This window comes from Pantherophis guttatus, chromosome 1 (assembly GCF_059756535.1).
Source record: "Pantherophis guttatus breed Tessera chromosome 1, ASM5975653v1, whole genome shotgun sequence".
NCBI lineage: Eukaryota > Metazoa > Chordata > Lepidosauria > Squamata > Colubridae > Pantherophis > Pantherophis guttatus.
Window position 1 is genome coordinate 7,147,338 of NC_142063.1, and position 25,670 is coordinate 7,173,007.

General features: G+C 41.5%; 1 protein-coding gene across 1 annotated transcript; it reads left to right on the top strand.

Moving 5' to 3' along the window:
- The first annotated feature begins 4,707 nt into the window (after positions 1 to 4,707).
- On the top strand, positions 4,708 to 10,961 carry LOC132710556 (vomeronasal type-2 receptor 26-like). The gene has a single exon (XM_087893380.1). The coding sequence runs from the start codon at positions 8,335 to 8,337 to the stop codon at positions 9,289 to 9,291; it is 957 nt and encodes a 318-aa protein (XP_087749506.1). The 5' UTR covers positions 4,708 to 8,334; the 3' UTR covers positions 9,292 to 10,961.
- Positions 10,962 to 25,670: the final 14,709 nt, after the last annotated feature.

The following is a 25,670-nucleotide window of genomic DNA, read 5'->3' on the forward strand; positions in this document are numbered from 1 at the left end:
TGCAATTTAATTTGTATTTATTTATTTATTTATTTATTTATTGCGATTTATATGCCGCCTTTCTTCCTAGGGACTCAAGGCGGCTTACAAAATGACAACTTCAATACAAATCACAATACAATACCAAATTAAAATCAGTAACCCAATTAAAAAATGATTTAAAATTATACCAGTGTACCCCCAAATGGATCAGTTTAATTGGTGGAAGAGCCACGTCTTCAGCTCGCGGCGGAAGGAAAGAAGGTCGGGGGCTGTCCTGAGCTCAGTGGGCAATCCATTCCAGAGGGTCGGGGCTCCCACAGAGAATGCCCTCCCCCTGGGGGTCGTCAGCCGACATTGTTTGGCCGACGGCACCCTGAGGAGGCCGACTCTGTGAGAGCGCACAGGACGATGGGAGAATGGCTGGAGATGGTCCTGCAAGTACCCCGGGCCTAAGCCATGTCTGATCTGCTAAAGCTCCAGTGAGATTTCAGGAGTATCCTTCAAATCGGTTTCTGCATAAACCTCGATTTCTGTTCTAGGAGGGAAGTTGGGCAGGAGTCATGCTGCTTCTGATGCTGATGCTCTTCTGGCTCCAGTCTCCAATTACATCAAAGAGACCAAAAACCATCTGTGTGCTCAGAGATTATATCAATTTAAAGGAGAGCTACTATAGGCCTGGTGATCTCATTATTGGTGGGAATTTGCCCTTCGGAACTACTTTAAAATCTCCTGTCCCAGACTTTAATGCTATGAACCTTCGTGTACATAATGCGTAAGTTTCAGTTGGAGGAGAAACATACATATACATATATACATATAAACGGCTGTGGAGTCCTGGTGTCCTGGGAGCTCAAAGGTCAGATGACTCATGCTGCCATCTGTACCCCTCACATGGCCTGAGAGGGTCAGTGAGTCTCCTCTGGTAGATCAGCCTGATCCCACCCCCCAACACGGAGGACATCTAGCTCGCCATGCCCACCCTGTCCGCACCCACCCATCCACCCACAACCACACAGCCATGACACTCCCGGCTCCTCTAAGGGCAACAACAATCCTGATCTGGCCCTCAGTGAAATGGAGTTTGACACCCCTGCTGCAGCTCACATTCATGATTTAAATTTTAAATTTGGTTTTAAATTTGAGCCGAAATTATTTAATAATTTTAATTATTTTTAACAGATGTCTGTCTTTGTGCTTTTAATAGGCTGTACACCGCCCTGAGTCCTTCGGGAGAAGGGCGGTATAGAAATTAATTAATTAATTTATCTATCTATCTATCTATCTATCTATCTATCTATCTATCTATCTATCTATCTATCTATTCTATCCAAGGCCTCAGTAGCTTTCCTATTTGAGGTAGTGGCCAAGGCCTCAGAGGGATCACACAGCAGAGCCTGGGGTATAATCCTCAGTTCCCTTTGGAACCCCATCAGTCACTAAGAGTGGACTGGTCAAAGACATCTAGCCTCCCTGCAGAGAGGGGCAGCAAAATAGAGTCTCAAAGTCATCATCTGGCCAGAACAAAGGGGACAAGGATAGCTCCTCCTCAGATCACATTGGAAGTGGTCTGTTTTGAGTTGATCCATGAATGATGGTGGCCATGTTGAAGTGCCTCTAAGACCTGCCACGGGGATGGCAAATGGACATCTCTCAAGACCATAAGTCTGGGGAACCCCACAGTCAACTGAGAAATGCCCTACAGAGGCTCAGACATGGAGGCTGCTGTGCAGCAAGAAGGCTTGTACAGTAGTATTGATTCCAACTGGTCCTGTGAAGGAATCTTCCAGAAAAGAATTTCAGACCTGGCAATTTGGAGAGCAGCACCCCAAAAGACCAAAAGAGACACCCGGATGACAATTCCTACCCTTAGGCTACAGCAAAAGAAATTTACAATCTTGCCCCAAAAAATGCAGTTAATATCCTGAGATTCTTCCTCAAATTCCATTTATGCCTTGTGCCACTATTCTCAAGTAGCACTCCTATTATCTTCTCTGCAGAGGTCACTTTCATGGAGGTCAACAACACAACTTCTCCATGACTCCATCTGCTCTGTGAATTACAAGAGACACAAAGATGTTTTCCATTCTGCTGCATGAAGAGAAGCTGTTGCTAAGGGGATAGGACAATGGCTCTTTCCTGCAATTATCTGAAGAACAGTCATTCTTCATGTATCCCCTGTGGATTTCCAGACACAAAGGATAAAACCTGCTTTAAAAAATATCTCTGAATTCACCAGCTGGGGGGCAGAACGTGTCACGTTAGCCTGCCTTTCAAAGAGCTCACTCCTGGGTTGGAAGAGACTCACATGCCTTTGTTTCCTCTATGGTCACAGCCTAAACACAGGTAAGAGGAAGCATTGTTGACATAAATTTGTCCTGGTGCCATCCAGGTGGCACAGGTGGTGTCTGATCTGCTAAAGGTCCAGTGAGATTTCAGGAGCAACCTTCAAATCAGTTTCTGCATAAACCTTGATTTCTGTTCTAGGAGGGAAGGAGACGAGACTGACAGTCATGCTACTGCTGTTGCTGATGCTTTTCTGGCTCCTGGCTCCAACTACAGCAAAGAGTCTGAAAACCATCTGTGTGTTCAGGGGTTATATCGACTTAAAGGAAAGTTACTATAGGCCTGGTGATCTCATTATTGGTGGGAATTTGCCCTTGGAAACCATTGTAACATCTGTTGTCCCAGCCTTTGACACAATGAATTTTCCTATTAAAAGTGGGTAAGTTTCAACTGAAGGGGAAATATGCAGATAATTGTTTTCTTTGCTTTAAATTCAGGGAGTTTTTTCAGAAATACTTCTAGAGTCTGTACTGTCCTGGTGCAGTGCACATTTTATGCTTTTCTCGATAAAATAGCAAGCTGTTGAAATATGTTGGAATTCTCAATCTCTTCATCAAGAAGATGATAAACAACAAAAATGAAGAGGGAAGCTGTGCTGGCCTAGTGAAGAAGTTGAATTATAATATTAATCTGACCAGTAACTTCTGGTAGAAAATTCAAATAAAAGTTCAGCACTCTTCATGTGTCCAGGATACAAAAATCCCTCTCAGTGTTGGAATCAGCATTACTCATGAATAATGGCCTTCAGTAAACCTATGAGGTGACCCCCACTGTACTCCTGTGCTCAGCAATCTTTACCCTACCTGAAGAAGCTGCTCCAAGAGAGACCTGAAAGAATTACATTGAAATGGGAGCAGTTGTAAAGGATTTCAGCTACCGAAGCAAAGTGAATATGGCAGGGATGATAGAGAGTATAAAACAGTCCATGATATTTATGGAAAGGCTTGTCTCATTTCTCCCAAAGTCATCCAAGTTTAGCCAAGGGAAATCCTTTGAAAAAAACCCAAACCCAGTAAAATTTGGGAGTTTCTGCTCCCAAATTTTCCCCCAAACAGTGAAGTAAATTCTACAGCCATGCACAAGCTTTCCTGTAATGTTCTCCAATGTTTTTCTCACTACAGACTCATCCTCGGTAACTACCAGCAATTCCTTGCATTGATGTTTGCTGTCTTTCAGGTCAATAAGGATTTTCTTCTGCTCCCCAACATCACCCTTGGCTTCCACATCTATGGCCATTTCCAGAGGGAGAGGTCTATTTCCTTAAACAGCCTCTCCATGCTCTCCTCACGAGGCCACGTGGTTCCAGGGTACAAATGTGACTTGCAGGACACTCTGTTCTCTATCATTGGTGGTCTCAGTGCCAAATCCTCGAGGCAGATGGCCTCCATCTTCAGCATCTTTAAGGTCCCACAGGTAAGGAAGCTCTCTTGGATATAGTATGGAGTAGACAAACTCTCGACTTTCCAATCCACGTCTATGTGAACACCGAAACAATCAAAGCCAGTTCACTGTGTTTGGATGATCAGTGTTTGGTTTAATTCGCTATACACGGGAATCAGGAAGTGACGAGAATGCTTCATACAAAGTCGGTGCTGAGAGCAAACACCTCTCAGCACAATTTAAACAAGCCGCGCCGCCCGCACCCCACCCTCGTAATGCGTCTCAACTCTTTGGCAGCCACTTCCTGCTCACTCTAACCAGGATATGGGATCATAACACTCCAGAAGCTACAATGATGTTGATTCATCGGCCACATATCCCCTCATCTCGCACCCGTTCTAGCATCACCAGTGGTCCATTAGTGCCTCCACCACAACCGAAACCTAGCCACCCGGTGCACATCCCCTCCTGGAATCATTGCAGGAGCATTTTGTGTGTGTGAACGTTCTTGTGACAAGCCATGGCTGGGTTCGACACAAACATCAGAAGCATACTTAGAAGTGAAAGAGGGAGTTTTTCTGGTAGGGGGCATATAACGAACATGTGACATCAAAATGTGTTGCTGGGAGATCTTCCTAAAAAGGGCATGAGATTAAGCTTGCCACTCAAAATGAGACAATCTGACTGCTGGGGCCACAAACCACACAATGGTGACCCCTAAAGTCAAATATCTAACTTTACTTTGTTTTTGAAAAAAGAATCTCTTTTTCTCCAGCTCGGTGTAGGCTTTGAGTTTTCTCAGGGGGAGAGAAGAATGTATCCTTCCTTCATCCGGATTAATCCCAAGGAATCTCCTCAGTATGTGGGATTAGTGCAGCTGCTCCTGTATTTCCAGTGGAACTGGGTTGGTCTTATGGCCCCCGAAGATGACAGGGGAGAACATTTCATTTCAATTCTGAGGCCAATGCTCCAGGAGAAGGAGATCTGCCTGGCCTTCACTGAAAGGTTGAAATTAGATAGTATTCGGATTATAATGAAAAAATTACTTCTCAATTTACAGACTTGGTCAAAAACTGAAGTGATTATTCTGTTTGGAGACTTCGATTGTAGTGTCAGTGTACAGGCAATTTTGTCTGTCCAGGAAGAATTGAGCAAGACAACATTTCAGAATGTTTGGATCTTAACCTCCCATTGGAAACTTAGTGTGAAGGAATCTGAAGACACCTTGCTATTTCTAAAGCCTTTCCATGGAGTCTTGCATTTCAGGGACCACACCAGGGATGTCTCAGAATTCAATCATTTTGTTCTGTCTTTAGACCCCTTGAACCCACAAGGGGATGTATTTCTCCCTCCATGGTGGGAAGATGTCTTTGGCTGCAAGATTCACCAACCAGACAAGATCCCTCCAAAGGGGGAAAAACAATGTACAGGAAAGGAGAATCTGCAGAATCTGCCCAATTACACTTTTGAAACAAGCATGACAGCTGAAAGTTACAATATCTACAATGCCATTTTCGCTGTGGCACACGCTTTACATGCAATGTATGGATCCAGAGCCCAACTGACCATGATGAGGCTTGGAAAGAGGATCTCCATTGTCCAATCATGGCAGGTAATTATTGTGGCTTCCTTAGAAAGGAAAATGTATTAAAAGCAAGTATTAGAAAGAGATGAAATAAGAATAATGTTTTGTTGGAAGAGTTTGGAGAGGGGGGGAGAAGAGAAATAAAACAAATGAGCTGTCCATAAGAGTCATAGAAGAAAGACCTTCATAAAGTCCGAAAGGCTTCAATGGTTGCCAGACTTTCAGGAGGTAACCATGACAGGGAGTAGATGTCAGCTGAGAGCAAAAGAACAATCTGGCTGTGTTTGAGAAAGAAGCTTCCAGAAGTCAGTAGAAGTCCGAGTTGGCATATTTGCAGAACATCCTCTGTTGCCCTGAGCATGGAACCCAAATCCAACTTGTAGAAAGACACTCAATTTGTTTTATCCTTGATTTATGTTTGTATAGTTTAACATCCTAAGTGACCCCACCCAATTTGTCCAGTTTTACATTTATTGCACTGCTCAGCTTGTTGTGTGAATGCAGCAAGTCTTTATCAACCTGAGCACATAAAGCAGGTTGTTTGTTTCAAACCCATCAGACTTTTCTGGACAGACATTGAACTTCTCTGAACAGTGAAGAGACAAACCAGGGCAAGCCCTTCCTTTTCCTTGACTCCATTTCATCAAACATAGTTCCTGCATTGTGCTCTGTCCAATTCTCAGGCAGAGAAAATCAGAGGAATTGTACTCTCTTCTCATACAAATTATTTAATCATTGCTAAAGTGAATTGATCAGTTACAAGACCTCAGGACAAAGCAAATATTTAAAACTACATGTAATCAAGTATTACAGAAGGAAAACCATAGACGACCTCACTCTGTCAAGGACCTTGGGGTACCCATCTCAAATGATCTAAGTGCCAGAGCTCACTGTAACAAGATTGCCAAAAAGGCATTAAGAGTTGTTAATCTAATCTTGCAAAGCTTCATTTCTGGTAATATTATACTGCAAACTAGGACATACAAAACCTTTGCTAGACCAATTCTTGAATACAGCACATCTGCCTGGACTCTGCACTGTATTTCAGACATTAATACAATTGAGTGAGTCCAGAGATATTTCACGAGAAGAGTACTCCACTCCTCTGCTCACAATACCTTATGCTACCAGGCTCAAAATCTTGGAATTAGACAATTTAACATTTGATAAATTTTGGAATGTAGCACTAAAATCTTTCAGTGTACTTATTCTGATAAAGCTTGATTTGAAGAAACCATGATACAAAGGACCAAAGAAAAACCATTTGTAGTTTCAGAGTTAAATATTTGGTATTACTGCAGATTCCTCAGTTCTCCACCAACGGAACTGCTCTAGCTTTTCAAACATGAACTCATCTTCTCAAGATGGTCACCATGTTCTGATAGAAGCCATAACCATAGCTCTAGCCCAAATACTCCTATTTCTGAAGGTCTCCTTTCTTTCAGATTCTTCCCTATTTGAGGAATGTGCAGTTCAACAACAGTGCTGGAGAGGAAGTCTCCTTCTCAGAAGATGGACTGGGATCTGCTCGTTATGATCTTCTCAACTGGGTTTTCCTCCCCAATCAATCTTTTCTCCCCAAGAAGGTTGGGCAAGTAAATCCTGAGGCTCCCCCAGGACAAGATTTCACCATTAAATCTGATGGAATCATCTGGGGCACAAAGGTGAGCTGCAAGGAAATGTAAGTTCAAGGAAAGATTCATTCTCTTCTTGAGATGTACAACATCTTTCTAACTGGAAAAATAATCAATTGAGTCAGAAATCTTGCAGTCATTTGGTGTAAAATCAGCTTTGCATGTAACACGTTTGATGCCTGATTTGTGTCATTCCACAAAGGGTTAGCCTTGGGAACAATGTCTGCTTGAAATGCAGGATGCAATTACAGCAAGCAACAATGATTTCCATGGACCATTGATGCTCAGTAGTATCCTCATGGTTCTTTTTTTTAGAAATGCTGTAATTCAGTCACAAGCCTTCCTCTACAGGCTGAGATCCCAGTTCCAATCTCCAACATCTGATGGTAGGTTGGGAGTGCCAATGGCCTGAATCCCCCAGCGGCTGTTCCTGGTTTTTGATAGATGGTGGCAATCTATTTCTTAAGAAGAGAATCTGAAAATAGAAGGAGGAATAAAAAAGGGAAATAGGAATGAGGGAAAGAATGAATGCAGAAAGTTCATTGCTTAAGTAATTTCAAATATTTCTCTTTCAGACCATTCCGTTTGCCAGATGTGGCACAAAGAGGTGCCATGCAGGAGAGAGGAGAAGAGTTCCAGAGGGAAAGCCAGTTTGCTGCTACCGGTGTGACCCTTGTCCAGAAGGGACCATTTCTAATCAGACAGGTAGAGCAGACTTCAAAAATAGATCTTCCAGGATCAAAGAACACATTCATTAAATCTATTTTCTTTATTGTGATCATTTTTGATATGATTGACATGCACTCGTACGTTTCACTAGAACCTTTCAGTTGATGGATCTAAATTGTCCTGGCCACAGAAGTCACCTTTCCCAATCCTCAACAGTTCCATGCAGGATAGTTTTAGAGCAGAATTTATGAATCTCCAACTTGCATTTCAACTCCTCCTCTAATATCTGATTGTGAAACCCAAATTCTAATCTTTTCCTGAGGAAGTGGGGTTTTCAGTCCAAGCTTTAATTCTTATTACTTAGTGCATGCTTCATCCATCAATACTATCAACCTCCGAGGAAATAGACCTGCCAGAGAAAGAGGAGATTCATCTATCTGTGTCTCTTTGATAGAGTAGGAGTGATCAAATAAGTCTGAATGAACAGATTTGAAGCACAAAGCAGAGAGGTTAAGGCAGGGATCATGTACAGATAAACAAATAGCAACATTCCTGGATAACAGATCTATCGATCTTCTGTGTGTTCCATTATAAAGTAGGGGAGAAAACAGGCAGCAATTTCAAACTGAAAACCACATTACTCGTGGAATTTCATAATGAATGGATAGCTGGAATTGAACTAATCCTCGTCACTGGCTAATCTATCCTAGAATCATTATAAGTGCAGCATGATTTCCTTGAATGACTGAACATCATCTTAAACATCTTCTTAAGCAAAGATTCTTGATTTCAGATGCAGCACAATGTGAACCCTGCCCAGAAGACCAATATCCCAACAAGGACAAGGACCAATGCATTGCCAAGAAGATCCACTTCCTTGCCTATCAGGACACCCTGGGATACACTTTAGTTTCTCTCACTCTTTTTCTCTCTGTGAGCACATCTTCAGTCCTGGTGATTTTCTATAAACATCATGACACACCAATTGTCAAGGCCAACAACCGAGATCTCACCTACATCCTCCTCATCTCCCTCCTGCTCTGCTTCCTCTGTTCCTTCCTTTTCCTTGGTCGACCTCGGAAGCTCACCTGTCTCTTCCAACAATCTGCCTTTGCCATTCTCTTTTCCCTTGCAGTTTCCTCTGTGTTGGCAAAAACTGTCATGGTGGTTCTGGCTTTTATGGCCATCAAGCCAGGGAACAGGACAAGAAAATTCTTAGGAAAACCACTGACCAACACCATTGTCATAGCCTGTCCCCTGATCCAAACAGTCCTTTGTGCTTCCTGCCTGGTCACCTCTCCCCCATTTCCTAATTTGGACTTTCATTCTGTGTTTGGAGAGGCTGTCTTGGAATGTAAGCAGGACTTAGCTTTCATGTTTTACATTGTTCTTGCCTATCTAGGTTTTCTGGCCCTCATCAGTTTCACAGTGGCCTTTCTGGCTAGGAAATTGCCTGATAGTTTTAATGAAGCCAAGTTCATTACTTTTAGCATGCTGGTCTTTTGCAGTGTTTGGATCTCCTTCCTCCCCACCTACCTGAGCTCCAAAGGGAAGTCCATGGTGGCTGTGGAGATCTTCTCCATTTTGGCCTCTGGAGCTGCTCTCTTGGCTTGTATCTTTTTCCCCAAATGCTACATTATTCTACTGAGGCCGGATCTGAATTGTAGAGAAAATATAGTAAGGAACAAGAATTTCTAACTAATACATGAATCAGCCTCATTTATATTATTTGTCTTTGGGCATGTTTAGACTGTGATAAGATTTCAGAAAAAATGATGACATGAAAGAGGAATTTGTCCCTAAAAGAACTGCTTATCAATTGCTGCAACTGGTTACAATATACCTGCTTTCAGCAACAATCACCCAGCCTTTCCTTTATCATGTCTTCAAAGCATCCTTGTGTTGTCCAGTGCCCAGTGTGGATAGAAAGATAGTTTTTAAAAATGTGTTTATTATTTCAAAGAGGAAATTTTCTCATTTTAATCTTTTGCCATTTAGTTGTTTTTTCATAGAGTGTTTTAAAGGTTTTGGTTCAGTATCAGTTTTTTAAAACATATATGGATGTTTCCTTAGATGTCTGAGGCTTCATGGAGTTCCCTAACAGTATTAAGTTATTTTTGACAACATCTCTCTTTCCTTCAAATGGTCTGTCATGTGAGAGAAAGAAAATTAGAAGGTGTGTTTGCTAATTGACCCAAAAAAATAACATACTTGAATTCTCTGGTTTTCCATAAGCTTTAACAAAACATCTATGGCAATGTAAAGTAATGTAACTGATATGTTCTTTGATTAAAGAGAATACTTCTTCGTTGATGATAGTAGCAGTAGAAAAGTGGGAAAACAACTGATAGACTGTTAATTAGGAATATATATGATTACATCATTTATTTCTTATGCATGAACCATTTTCTCCTCCTTTCTCAAATGTACAAATATGAGTGCATCCTTTGGTCTTCAAGATTTCCTCTCACTATTCTCTGGATAGAATTTATCCAGGATATACTCATCATCACCTTCTTCTTCTTTTAATGATCCCATAATGCTTTGTGGGGTGGAGTCTGGGCAATTGAATGAAGCTAGCAGAGTGTTTACTGATTGGAAGGACCTTCTGGGACCAGTTTAGATCTGGGAACACTTGAGATGCACATGGCTAATTTTCCCACATGGTAAATCTGTTTAGGCAATTGTCCCACAGTGAATTGCCCAGAGAGAGGCAGTGGGGGAGGGTCAGATATCAACTGCATAGAAGGAGAATTTGCATAAGATGTTTTATAGGGAGCACTTTCCACTGGAAAGAGTAGCAAAGATGTTTAAAGATAAATCAGTCAAATGTTGGAAATGTCATCAGATACCGGGGTCATACTATCATAGGTGGTGGACATGTGTAAAAGCTAAAAAATATTGGACAATGTAATGAAAATGTATATTTGATTATTCATGTAATAACTGCAGCTAGAGTTGTATTTGCACAAAATTGGAAAAATGAAGAGGTCCCTACGGATGAGAAAGTGATTAAGAAAATCTTAGAATGTGCAGAAATGAATAGATTAACACTTGCAATTAAAGAAAAGGAAAAATCTGATTATTATAGTAAATGGGAGTTATTTTATCAATGGTTAGAGAATAAATATGAAAATTAGAAATGAAAGCAGAGGAGTGAAAGAGGGAAACTGTATTAATAGAGTTAAATAAGTTAAGGGGATTGTTACAATAGTATGTAATGTATTAGCATCAATTTAAGAATAGATAAGATAATGAACATGGCTGTAATTTTAATGTTTATTGCACAAAATATTTGTACCCAGATGACACACTGTTTAATGAAAGATGGAATGTTTGTATTAAAATAAAAAACATTTTTTAAAAAAGAATTTACGCAAAGGACTGCCTAGTCACAACTGTCACCTGTTCCTCAAGGAAGAGTTCTGAGACCAGGAGGGCTCTCACCAGCTCAATCTGAAGCATTGCAACCCCTTAATGTCCAAAGATGATAAACACTCAGCTAGAGGAACTCCCACCCACCCACAACCACTCCATCCTACCAAGGTTCAGTTGAAGTCTTCGTTCCCCATCCAGATCCCCACAGCATCCAGGCACCATGAAGGAACATCCATAGTATCTGTTACACCTGGGACACAGATGTACAACAGGGTATTATCTGCATACAGATATATCTCATTCTATGGTAACATGTAGATGTTAAATGGGAACAAAGAGAGCACCAAGTCCTCTGGCATCTCACAAGGCAGGGGCTGCCTGGTGGACCTCTCATTCTCCCTTGAGATCCATTGGGACTGGCACAGGAGATCAACCAGTGAAAAATTCAAAAGCCATAGAAGAGACTGCAAGGACAAGAATGGATGAATGAACTCTGTCCTGCTTCCACCAGAGATCATACAAAAGTGTGACTAACGGTGTTGCTATCCCTTATCGGGCTTGAAACCTGACTGGATGGAGTTTAGATAATCCATTTAATCCAAAATCCTCTCAAGGTGCAGCCCTACCACTTTCTCAATCACCTTCTCTTAAAAGAGGAGGTGGAAGACTGGATGAAATAATCAACATGGTGGGGTCTACCAAAGGTTTCTTGAGGAGAGGCCATAACAGCAGCTCTTTAAATGATGCTGGGAAGACCCTCTTCCTCAAGGATGAATTAACCATCATTAGGATCCACCCACATGTCACCTCCTAGGTGGCCTTGACCAGCCAAGGGGGGCATGGATCTAGTTCAAAGGTGGTCACATCTACATCCCAAGGACTCTGTTGACCTCCTTGGGATCAAGAGGACCAAACTGTTCCTAGATAACTGGATAAATCCTTTCCCAAGCCATCTCTATAGGATCTACACCATGCTTGGCCTCCAACAGGGAACAGATCCAAGGAATTTTGTCAACCAGCTGCATGGAGAATTCCTCTGTGATGCTTAAAGGAAATCCTAAATGTGACCCTTACCCAGAAGGTTCCAGATAATCTTTAAAAAGTCCATAGGGTTCACTCAGTGCTCTAAGAAGTGCAATAAGAATGGAGAAATATTGACATTTTGCACCTTGTACTGCCATGAGGTAGGCCTTAATAGAAGCTCTAGTTCAGATATGTCAAACACAAGGCCAATCCCACCCTTGTGCACCCACAGGAAATGGTGAGAGCATGGGGGCCAATAGTGTCTGGCAGTAACCGCATCCAACTGGCACACAGTGGGACTCTGCAATCCATGCTGTGCAGGTGGGTCAGAGCACTGGGACCACCAGGCCGGCCCTCCAAGGAGCAGGTGGAGGTGGAGGTATGGGGTGGAGTCACATGATCTGGCATGCAGAATGGACCGGCAGCCACCCACTCACCCACCCACTCTGTCCCACCATTTGTTTTTGCTTCCCTGTGGACATCTCAGCTGGGATGGGGCAAGTGCAGGCCAAATCTCGTGCTTCCCTCCATGTATCTGCTTCCACCTGCTGCTGGTGCTGTCGCCATGGGGCTCAGCACGTGCTGTCCAAATCTCTTACTCCAGCTCCGCCAGACATGTGGGATGAGCCTCCCACCATCCCACCCACAATAGCCCCTGTTTATGGGAAGGGCAGGGAGACCCATTCCCAAGAGGCAGCTAGGACTCCCTTCCCCACTTTGCCCAACCCACGGGCAGACCCAGTGATGACCCACATGCTCTGCACCTGTGTATATCAGGGCTCGGCAGGCAGACCACACCCACCTCGCCCCCTGCCTTGACTTCAAGCAGTGGCACCAAAAGCAGAAGCCCCCTCCAGGAGGAGCCCCCAGTCCCCCAGCCCCCCCCCAACCCAGGAAGCCCAGCCTGGGCAAGAAGAGTGAGCACAGCAGCAGCAGCCTGGATCAGGAGGCAAGTGAGCCCAGCTATCCCCTCAGGGAAGTGGGGCTTGGCCGTGCAGTTCTGGGAGCTGAAAGGTTTGGTGCCTGTTGCCCAGGGCCTGCCCACATGGCCCGAGAGGATCAGGGAGGCTCCTCCAGTGGATAAGAGCCTGGCATCCACTCTGGTCCCACCCCCTTACGTGAGGGACATCGAGCTGGCAATGCCCACTGTGGCCACGTCCCCCCTGGCCACACCCATCCAGACAGCCGCAACAACCCAGCCATGCCCACCCTGGATGTGTCTTGATCCTTTTCAGCTCCCTCAATTGAATCCTGGGGCATGTTGGAAACAATGGACTAAGAGAAGTTGCATGTGAGTGATCCCATCCAAGGCCTCAGTAGCTTTCCTATTCCAGGTAGTGGCCAAGGTCTCAGAAGGACCATGGAGCAGAGCCTGGAGTATAATCCTCAGTTCCCTTTGGAACCCCATCAGTCACTAAGAGTGGACTGGTCAAATAGATCAGGCCTCCCTGCAGAGAGGGGCAGCATAAAAGAATCTCAAAGTCATCAGGCCATGATCTGGATGACAAGAATAGCTCCTCCTCAGATCAGGTTGAAAGCGGTCAGTTTTGAGTTGAGCCAAGAATGATGGTGGCCATGGGGAGATGCCTCTAAGGCCTGCCCCTGGGATGGCAAATGGACATCTCTCAATATCATAAGCCTGGGGAACCCCACAGTCAACTGAGAAATCCCTCCAGAGGCCCAGACACAGAGGTTGCTGTGCAGCAGGGAGGCTGGTACACTAGTAATGATCCCAACTGGTCCTGTGAATGAACCTTCAAGAAAAGAATTTCAGACCTGGCAATTTGGGGAGCAGCACCCCAAAAGACCCAAAGAGACACCGGTATGACAATTGCTACCCTTAGGCTACAGCAACAGAAATTTGCAAGTCTTAGAAAAGACTTTTTCATCATTTCATCCCACTACCAATGGGGCAGTTGAATGGGCAAATGCGATGATAGAAAGATATCTGCGTTGTTATGTGAATCACCAGCAGACTAATTGGACCGAACTTCTTCCATTCGTGGAGGTTGCGTACAACAACGCAGTACATAATAGTACAGGCTTCACCCCATTCAAAATAGCTACAGGCAGAGAGTTCATGCCTATACCTGAATGTCAATCCAATACCACAGTGGATATGGATGTACAAGAGTGGTTAGCCCAAGCAAAACAGGTGTGGCAGGTAAATAGGTAAACAGAACAGGTAAAGAAGGTGCTGGATACCCGATGACATAGGGGTAAGCTCCAATACCTTCTCTTATGGAAGGGATATCCTCTGTCAGAGGCCTCCTGGGTACCCGAACATGATATATAAGCTCCCCAATTGATTGATAGGTTTCACAGGAAATACCCTGGGAAGCCGGGTGGACCCGGGGATCCACGACATATTACTTAATGTGTATTTCCATTTCAGAAGTCGTCTCCATGGTAGAGGGGCAGCATGTGAGCTCCAGTGTGCTGTCGGCATAAAGCTGCCATTCGTGGGGGGAGGAAAGCACAAACCTCGTTTCAGCCCAGTATCTGCTTCGTCAAGTCTCCCAGGAATTGACAGGATTGATGGGAGGGAATAGCTGGGGGATGATATCATCATGGCCAGCTGGAAGGGGATTAACTGTTTAGATGCTGATTGCAAATACTCAAGTGGATTAACTGCTTAGATGCTGGTTGTAAATACTCAAGTGAATTAACTGTTTCAATGCTGGTTGTAAATACTCAGGAATTAAGCATAAGCCAACTTCCTGGTCGCATGGGAGGGAGCAGCGCGTGTGATTGTTTGGGTGGTGATAACTAATGGATAAATGGTGGTGGGAAGCACAGGGCAGTAGCCCTAACAAGAATTTCATCTTTGATTTTCAGTGAGTGCCAAGAAGTGATTAAACTAAGGTAGCAGCCATCTAGGTTTGTCTCCTTTTATTTCCTTCTGTTTGGAAACTGACAGACACAAAGATGTTTTCCATTCTGCTGCATGAGGAGAAGCTGTTGCTAAGGGGATAGGAAAATGGCCTTTCCTTGCAATTATCAGAAGAACAGTCATTCTTCAGGTATCCCCTGTGGATTTCTAGAAACAAAGATCTTCCAGGATAAAACCTGCTTTAAATAATATCTCTGAGTTTACCAGATGGGGGTCAGAACGTGTCACCTGAGCCTGTATTGCAAAGAGCTTATTCCTGGGTTTGAAGAGACTCACATGCCTTTGTTTCCTTTATGGTCATAGCCCAAACACAGGTAAGAGGAAGTATTATTGATATAAATTTGTCCTGGTGCCATCCAGGTGGCACAGGTGGTGTCCGATCTGCTAAAGTTCCAGTGAGGTTTCAAGAGCAATCTTCAAATCAGTTTCTGTTCTAGGAGGGAAGGTGATAAGAATGACTGGGCACGAGTCATGCTACTTCTGATGCTCTTCTGGCTCCTGGCTCCAACTACAGCGAAGAGGCTGCAAACCATGTGTGTGTTCAGGGATTATATCCCATTAGAGGAAAACTACTACAGACCTGGTGATCTCATTATTGGTGGGAATTTGCCCTTGGGAGCCACGTACAGTTCTATTGTCCAAGACTTTAATAAAGTGAATTGTATTTCCACTATTGCGTAAGTTTCAGCTGGATGGGAAACATGCAGATAATTATTCTCTTTGCTTTAAATTTTGGGACCCCCTTTCAGAAACACTTCTTCTAGTATTTGTACTGTCCTGGTGTAGTGCACATTTTCTGCTTTTCTTAATAAATTAGCAAGCTCTTAAAATAGGCTGGAATTCTCAATCTCTTCATCAGGAAGGTGATAAACATCAAAAATGAAGGGGGAAGCTGTGCTGGCCTAGTGAAGAAGTCAAATTATAATATTAATATGACCGGTAACTTGTGGCAGAAAATTCAAATAAAAGCTCAACCCTCTTCAAGTGTTCAGGAGTTACAAAAATCCCTTCAGTCTTGGAATCAGCATTGCTCATGAATAATGGCCTTCAGTAAATCTATGAGGTGGACCCACCATTGTAGTCCTGTGCTCAGCAATCCTTAGCTCACCTGAAGAAGCTGTTCCAAGAGGGACCTTAAATAATTACGGTGAAAGGGGAGCACTTGGAAAGGATTACAGCCACTGCAGCAAATTGAATATGACAGGGATGATAGAGACTATAAAACAGTCCATAATATCCATGGAAAGGTTTGTCTCCTTTCTCACAAAGGCCTCCAAGTTTAACCAAGGGAAATCCTTTGAAAAAAACCAAAAACCAATAAACTTTGGGAGTTTCTGCCCCGAAAAGTTCCCCCAAACAGTGAAGCAAATTTTACAGCCATGCACAAGCTTTCCTGTAATGTTCTCCAATGTTTTTCTCATTACAGACTCATCACTGGTAACTACCAGCAGTTCCTTGCATTGATGTTTGCTGTCTCTGAGGTCAATACGGATTTTATTTTGCTCCCCAACATCACCCTTGGCTTCCACATCTATGGCCATTTCCAGACTGAGATATTTATTTCCTTAAACAGCCTCTCCATGCTCTCCTCACGAGGCCAAGTGGTTCCAGGTTACAAATGGGGCCGGCAGGACACTCTGCTCTCTGTCATTGGTGGTCTCAGTGCCAAGTCCTCAAGGCTGATGGCCTCCATCTTCAGCATCTTTAAGGTCCCACAGGTAAGAGACCTCCACTGGACACAATATGGAGTAGACAGTGATCAAAATACAGACAGAGAAGCCAAAAATGAAAGTACTTTTGTGGGGGCTTATAATGAGTTTGTGATTCTTAGATTATCCTTTATTAAAGGGTAGCCATCATTTTAGTGCCATTTATTCTCTGTATTAGGTTGTTGGTTTCTTCTCTTGTCTTCTGACAACCAATAAAAATGGCTAAGAAGGGAAGAAGATGAAGTTTGCCAGTCAAAGTGAGTCAGCCTGACTGGAGGGCCATCAACCACACAATGGTCACTACTAAAGTCACCATAAAACTTTTACTTTGTCTTTGAAAAAATAATCTCTTTTTCTCCAGCTCGGTGTTGGCTTTGAGTTCTCTCAGGGAGAGAGAAGAGTTTATCCTTCCTTCTTCTGGATGAATCCCAAGGAATCTCCTCAGTATGTGGGTTTAGTCCAGCTGCTCCTGCATTTCCAGTGGAACTGGGTTGGTCTTCTGGCCCCTCAAGATGAGAGGGGGGAACGTTTCATCTCAACTCTGACACCAATGCTCCAGGAGAAGGAGATCTGCCTGGCCTTCACTCTAATGCTGGAATTGGATAATGTTAAACTCACTCTGAACAAGTTTATTCTCAATTTCCATAGTTGGTCTAAAGAAGAAGTGTTTATTCTGTTTGCTGACTTAACTCTTACTGCCATTTTAATAGGGGCGATATTTGGGTTTGAAGAATTGACAAATGTATCATTGAGGAAAGTTTATATCTTCACTTCCCATTGGAAACTTGGTGTGGACAAATCTAAATACTCATTACAATTTATAAAGCTTTTTCATGGGGCCTTGCATTTCAGAGACCACTCTGGGGATGTCTCTGAATTCAGCCACTTCCTCCTGTCTTTAGACCCCTTGAGCCCCCAGGGAGATGTATTTCTCCCTTTATGGTGGGAAGTGGTCTTTGGCTGCAAGATCCATAAATCAGGAAAGATCCCTGCAAAGGGGAAAAAACAATGTACAGGAAAGGAGAATCTGCAGAATGTGCCCAATTACATTTTTGAAACGAGAATGACAGGTGACAGTTACAGTATCTACAATGCTGTTTATGCTCTGGCACACGCTTTACATGCAATGGATGGATCAAGAGTTGGACCATCCATGATGAGGCTTGGAAGGAGGATCTCAAATGTCCAGTCATGGCAGGTAATTTCTCTGGCTTTTGACTCAGTCCATGATAAATAATGGATGGAACCTAACCAAGGAGAGAAGCAACCTTGAACTAAGGAGAACTAAGGAGTCATTTAAGGAAAGTCAGGATAGCCACCTGTCTAAAACTGTAGAGGGTCTGTTGCTTGATCAGGGGGTTGGACCAGAAGACCTCCAATGTCCCTTCCAAAACTGTTATTCTGTTTCTATGACAACCACAGCACGGAGAAAGATTCAAAGTGGTCCTAATGGTTCCTGGACTGAAATTTATCAGAATTTCTTGCATCAAAAGACTAAAATGTTGCACCTCCCTGAATAGTGAAGTGACCAACCAGGTCAGATGCTTCCTTCCACATGGCCCAGTTGATTAAACCGGGTTTCTGCATTCTGCTGCCTTTGACAATGAGCTAGAGAAAACCAGTGGAATTTTCCATGGTTCTGATAGAAATCATTTATTCATTTAAAACATTCCTTTATCAATTAACAAGACCTTGGGCCAATGTAACAATTGGAAAGTTCATGTAGCCAAGTCTCACGAGAAGAAAGTCCTAAAATTAAATTTGGATTGTGGAACTAAAATTCTTGTGTTTTGATGAAATTGGAGTGGGAAACCATGCCCAGTAATAAAGAGAAAACATTTAGTTTCAGAATAAAATGCTCCTGATTCCTCCGATTGCCACCAAGAGATGGAACTAACTTCTCAGATATAAACCCATCTTCTCAAGATGGTCACCATGTTTTGATAGAAGCCACTAAGTCTTATTTGTAGCACCAGCCCAAATATTCCAATTTCTGACAGTCTCCTTTCTTTCAGATTCTTCCTTATTTGAGGAATGTGCAGTTCAACAACAGTGCTGGAGAGGAGGTCTCCTTCTCAGAAGATGGACTGGGATCTACTCATTATGATCTTCTCAACTGGGTTCTCCTCCCCAATCAATCTTTTGTCCCCGTGAAAGTTGGGCAAGTAAATCCTGAGGGTCCCCCAGGCCAGGATTTCACCATTAACTCTGATGGAATCGCCTGGGCCACAAAGGTGAGCTGCAAGGAAATGTTGTAAATTCATGGAAAGATTCATTCTCTTCCTGAGATGCAGAAGATCTTCCTAACTTGAAAAATAATCATTTGAGTCAGAAATCATGGCAGTCATTTGGTGAGAAATCTGCTTTGCATGTAACATATTTGAGGTCTGATTTATGTCAATCCACAAAGGGTTAGGCTTGGGAACAAGGTTTGCTTGAAATGCAGGATGCAATTACCGCAAGCAACAGTGATCTCCATTGACTATTTCCACTCAGTTGTATCCTCAAAGTTCTTTCTTTTAGAAACACTGAAGTTCAGCCACAATCCTTCCTCTGCAAGCTGAGATCCCAGTTTCAATTTCCCATATCCATGGGTGTGTCAGGAACGCCACTGGCCTGAATCCCTCAGGACTGTTCTTGATTTCTGATAGACAATGGCAATATGTTTCTTTAGAAAAGGATCTGAACACAGAAGAAGGAATAAGGGAGGGAAATAGGATTGGGGAAAAGAATGAACGCAGCAGGTTCCTTGCTTAGGTCATCTCAAGTATTTCTCTTTTCTCCTGCAGAAGAAGCCCTTTGCCAGGTGTGGCATGAAGAGGTGCCATGCAGGAGAGAGGAGGAGAGTTCCAGAGGGCAAGCAGGTTTGCTGCTACCAATGTAATGCTTGTCTAGGAGGGACAATTTCTAATCAGACAGGTAGACCAAACTTTTAAATCTAAATCTTCCATAATCAAGGAAGACATTCATTAAATCAATATATTTTTGTTATTGTGTAATTTTTGATAAGATTGAGATGCACTCATACTTTTCAGCAGAACCTTTCAGTTTATAGATCTAAACTGCCCTGGCGACAGAGGCCACCTTTCCCAACCCTCAGCAAGGATAGTTTGAGGGCACAATTTATGAGTCCCCAACATCCATTTCTGCTAACACTTTCACATCCAACTGGGAAATCACCTTTCAATCTTTTCCTGAGGAAGTGAGGTATGCAGTCCAAGCTTTTATTTTTTTTAAGTTTTTTTTATAGACAAACATACAATACATAATCAGTCTTATTACTCCTCCAATCTTTATCATATCTTAATATCATCATTTCATTTATTGTAACATTTTTCCCCCATTTAATACTTATTATCTCTTCTTTAACCAATGGTAAAATTGCCCCCATATCTTAAAATATTTTGATTCCTCTCTTTCTTTAATTGTCAACGTCAGTCTATTCATTTCTGCACAATCCAATATTTTCTTAATTACTTCTTCCTCTGTAGGAATTACCTCTGCTTTTCATCTTTGTGCAAATATTATACTCGCTGCAGTTATAAAATGTATAATCAAATATAAATTTTCTTTACTAAATTTCTCTGGTAAGATACCCAATAGGAACAGTTCAGGTTTTAAATCTAGATGTTGTCATATCTTTTCTTCTAACCATGTTTTAATTTTAATCCAATAATTTCTCACTTCTGGACACGTCCACCACATATGATAATACGATCCTGGTGTCTGATGGCATTTCCAACATTTAGCTGATTTATCTTTAAACATTTTTGCCAATTTTTCGGGTGGCATGTGCCATCTGTAAAACATTTTATATTGATTCTCTTTATATGGTGTGGACATGGTTAATTTATAATTCCTTTCCCATAGCTGCTGCCATTTATCTAACTCAATTGAGTATCCAAATTTTTTTGCCCAGGCTATCATTGTTTCTTTTACCTGTTCTCCTTCTAATTCAATACTAAGTAAATGATTATATATCTTTTTAATTATGTGTTGATCTGTTCCTGTGAGTATCTTATCCAATCCTGTCACATCTAAATAGAAACCATATAGTTTAGCATCTTTTTCATACATTGTTTGAATTTGCATGTGAGTATACCAGTCCATCTCAATCCTTTGTTCTATTTCTTCTTTTCCTTTCAATTCTCCCTTATCTGTTAAAATATCCTTATATCTAAGAATATTTCTAATATTAATAATATAATATGGCATGCCATCCCAATTGTAAATCATGACTTCCAAAGTTAATAGTCTTATATTTCTTAGTCCAATCCATTCTCTCATCCAAGTCAAGGTTGCAGCCTGATAATATAATTCCCAATTCGGTAGTCCAAATCCTCCATGTAGTCTCACATCTTGTTTCACATTTTTTTCCCTTCCCATATAAATTTCCTTACTATTTTGTTAAGATGATCAAAATATGTCTTTTCCACTTTTATCGTTATTGTCTGAAATAGGAATAGTCTCAGTAATATGTTCATCTTTATTATTTCAATCTTTCCCATTAATGATAACTGTAAATTTTTCCATTTCTCCAAATCTTCCTCAGTTTGTTTTTTTAGTTTATAATAATTATCTTCCTTTATCGTTACACACCTTGAGGTTTAATATAGTCCTAAATATTTTACTTTCTTCACAATGTGAATATTTATTTTCTCCGTCAATTCTCTTTTCTGTTTTTCTGTGATATTTTTGACCAATATTTTTGTTTTTTCTTTGTTTATTTTTAGTCCTGCCACCTCTCCATACTCTTCTATTTGTTCTAATAGTTTAGGACCTGTTATTTGCAGCTCCTCCAAAATAAAAACTAAATCATCTGCAAAGGCTTGTAATTTATATTCTTCTTTCTTAATTTTCATTCCTTTTATGTCTTCATTTTGTCTTATATTTCTATTTAATACTTCTAATGTTAATACAAATAGCAATGGAGATAACGGACATCCTTGCCTTGTGCCTTTCATTAGATTTACTTTTTTTTGTCATCTCTCCATTCATCATTATTTTGGCTGATTGTTTGCTATAGATTGTTTTTATTGTATTTGTAAATCTCTCCCCAAATTCCATCACCTGTAATTGTTCTATCATAAATTGCCAATTCACATTATCAAACGCTTTTTGTGCATCTTGAAACATCATCGCCATTTGTTTTTCTGGATGTAACTCATAGTATTCCAAGGTATTCAGAATTATCCTCATATTGTCTCTAATTTGTCTCTTAGGTAAAAACCCATTTTGATCCATATGAATGAACTCATTTAAGAGCATTTTTAGTCTATTCGCCATTATTGAAGCAAAGATCTTATAGTCCACATTCAACAATGAAAACGGTCTATAGTTTTTGACTTGTTGTAAATCTGTATCTTCTTTAGGTATAAGTGTGACATACGCCTCCGTCCAAGAATCTGATATCTTTGTCTTCACCAAAAGTTCATTAAATAGTTCCAACATTACATTGCTTAACACCTCTTGAAATGATTTATATAGTTCTGCTGGTAATCCATCTTGGCCCGATGTTTTCCTGTTTTTTTGTTTTTTAATTGCTTCTGTCAGTTCCATCATCGATATTCTTTCCTCTAGAGCTTCTTTGTATTGTTCAGGTATTTTAGGTAGGTCAGATTTCTCTAAAAATTGTTTTATCTTTTCATCAGGTATCAACTCTTGGTTATAGTCTCTCATAATAATTTTGACTTATTTTTTTTCTTTTCTTCATTTCTATAACATATAGTTCCTTTTTCATCTTGTAATTGATTGATTAATTTCTTCTCTTTTTCCTTTTTCATTTTATATGCCAACCATCTACCTGGTTTATTTGCATTTTCAAAGAAATTCTGTTTGTCTGACCTTAATTTACATGCCAAAAATTCTTGTTCAATTAAATTTATTTCATGTTTTTTCAGTTCCATTTGTTTTTTAGTTTTATTGTTTTGTGGATTTTATTTTTGTAATTCTTTCTCCAGTCTCTTTTATTCCTCTTCTAGTTTCTTCTGTGTTTGCCTTTTCTTTTTATTCTTTTTTCCCAAATATGTTATTGCCAGGCCTCTAATATATGCTTTCATTGTATCCCATACATTCTGAAGTGATGTATCTTCCTTTTTGTTTATTTTGAAGAAAAACTCCAATTCTTTTTCCATAAATTGTTGAAATTCTTTTTCATTTAGAATTGTTTGATTCAAAGTTCATTTATACTTTTTCTTTTGTCCTTTCCATGTTATTATAATTGGATTGTGATCTGCCCAAAGATTTGAGTCAATATTTATTTCTTGTATATTGTCTATTAAATTTGATGACATCCATATCATATCTATCCTGGACCATGACAGGTGTCTATTTGAATAAAAGGTATATTGTTTTTCTTTCAAGTGTCTATTTCTCCGTACATCTTGTATATTTAATTCCTCTATCATTGTGAAGAAAGTTTTCGGAAGTGTTTTTCTGGGTTTCTTCTTTATTTTTGTTGTTTTATAATCCAATTCAATATCAGTTACTGCATTAAAATCACCCATTATGCATATATTTCCATAGTCCAATTCTAATATTTTCCTGTATAACTTCCCATAAAATTCTTCCTGCTTATCATCCGGAGCATATAACGCTATTAAGAGTATTTGTTTAAAGTTCATTCTTGCTTCCACCAACAATATCCTCCCTTCTTCATCTTCAAATATTAGTTTAGGCTCTAATTTTTCTTTTATATATAATGCTACTCCTCTTTTGCTTTGTTGTTGTTTGTTGTCAATGAAGTAAATAAAACTCCTAATTTTGAATATTCTAATAGTTTTATGTGTTGTTTTCTGATGTGTACTTCTTGTAAACATAAAATGTCCATCTTTAATTTGTTTAATTTGTTTAAAATTCGATTTCTTTTTGATGCCAAATTCAACCCATTTATATTTATTGATATTGCTTTTATTTCTTCTTCCAAGTTCCAAGTTGTTATTTTTATTATTCAGAATATGTTCCTTCCATCAGCACTATCCACCTCTGAGGAAATAGACCTGCCAGGGAAAGAGGACATTCATCTATCTATGTCTCTTTGATAGAGTAGGAGCGATCAAATAAGTCTGAATGAACACATTTGAAGCACAAAGCAGAGAGGTTAAGGCAGGGATCATGTACACATAAACAAAACACCAGAATTCCTGGATAACAGATCTGTCTATCTTCTGTGGGTTCCATTATAAAATAGGAGAAAAAACAGGCAGCAATCTCAGACTGAAAGCCTCATTACCCAAGAAAGTGCACAATGAAACTCAGTCCTTGTCTCTGGCTAATCTAAGCTGAAACTCAGTCCTTGTCTCTGGCTAATCTATCCCCAGGATCATCATAAACAAAGGATGATTTGCTCTTTTTGATGCCCCATAAATAGTATAGGCAGTGGTGGGATTCAATTTTTTAACAACTGGTTCTGTGGGCATGGCTTAGTTGGGGGTGTGGCTTGGTAGTCATGTGACTGGGTGGGTGTGGCTAGCTGGTCATGTGACTGGGTAGGCATGGCTAGGTGATCATGTGACTGGGTGGGCGTGCCTATGTGCATAGGGACTACTCAGAGGGCTGAAAAAAGTCATTTCTGACTGATCCTTGCACTTTTGACCGGTCCTCACACTTATGACCATCCTCACATTTATGCCCATTGCGGCATTCTTAACAACCGTGTCAATAATTTCACCACTACTTCTCTTCACCACGGTGACAAGATAGGGCGCAAAACATAAAATGTGAGGACAGTCGTAAGTTCAAGGACTGGTCAAAAGTGCGAGGACTGGTCAAAAATAACTTTTTCAGAGGGCTGAAAAAAGTCATTTCTGACTGGTCCTCACACTTTTGACTGGTCCTCGCACTTATGACCATCCTCACATTTATGCCCGTTGCGGCATTCCTAACAACCGTGTCAGTCATTTCAATACTCCTTCTCTTCACCACAGTGACGAGATAGGGCGCAAAATGTAAAATGTGAGGACAGTCGTACATTCAAGGACTGATCAAAAGTGTGAGGACCGGTCAAAAATAACTTTTTCAGCTCTCTGAGTAGTCCATATGCACATAGGGTCTACCCGGAGGGCTGAAAAAAGTGATTTCTGACAGGTCCTCGCACTTTTGACCGGTCATCATTTATGCCATCATTTATCTTCTAGTCCAGAGATCTCCAACCTTGGCAACTTTAAGCCTGGCAGACTTCAACTCCCAGAATTCTCCAGCTAGAGAATTCTGGGAGTTGAAGTCCACAAGTCTTAAAGCTGCCAAGCTTGAAGACCTTTGAGCTAGGGCTTTGGGGCCAGCCTTTTGGGGAGGGGGTCCCATTCGGAGAGACTCCCTGCCTCTCAGGAAGCATCAGGCCCAGGCAGAGAAAGTTGCCAAGGTTGGAGATCTCTGGACTAGAAGACCTCCAAAGGTCCCTTCCAACTCTGTAATTCTGGTATTGGCAAGCAAGCACAGTTAAGTTACTTAAATCCTCCAGAGCAGGGGTCCCCAACCTTTTGGACCTCAGGGACCACCAAGTTCATAATTTTAAATTTCGCAGACCACTAATACGAATCCAGCGCGCCACTTGCTGAAGCACCTGGACTTCCAGTGACAGGATAGGGTCCTTCAGGCACTCTCCCCCCCCTTTCTCTCTCTCTCTCTCTCCCCCCTCTCTCATTCTCTCTTTCTCCCCCCCTCTTTCTCTCTCCCCCACTCTTTCACTCATTCTCTTTCTTTTCCCCCTCTCATTCTCTCTTTCTCTCCCCCCTTTCTCTCTCTCCCTTCTCTCTCTTCCCCTCTTTCTCTCTCTCTCCCCCTCTCTCATTCTCTTTCTCTCTCCCCCACTCTTTCTCTCATTCTTTCTCTCTCCCCCTCTCTCATTCTTTCTCTCTCCCCCTCTTTCTCTCCCCCTCTCTCCCTCTCATTCTATTTCTCTCTCCCCTCTCTTTCTCTCCCTCTCTCCCCCACTCTCTCTCTCACTCTCTCTCTTTCTCTCCCCCCTTTCTCTCTCCCCCACCCTCTCTCTCTCTCTCATTCTCTCTTTCTCTCCCCCCTTTCTCTCTCCCCCACTCTCTCTCTCTCTCATTCTCTTTTTCTCCCCCTTCTCTCTC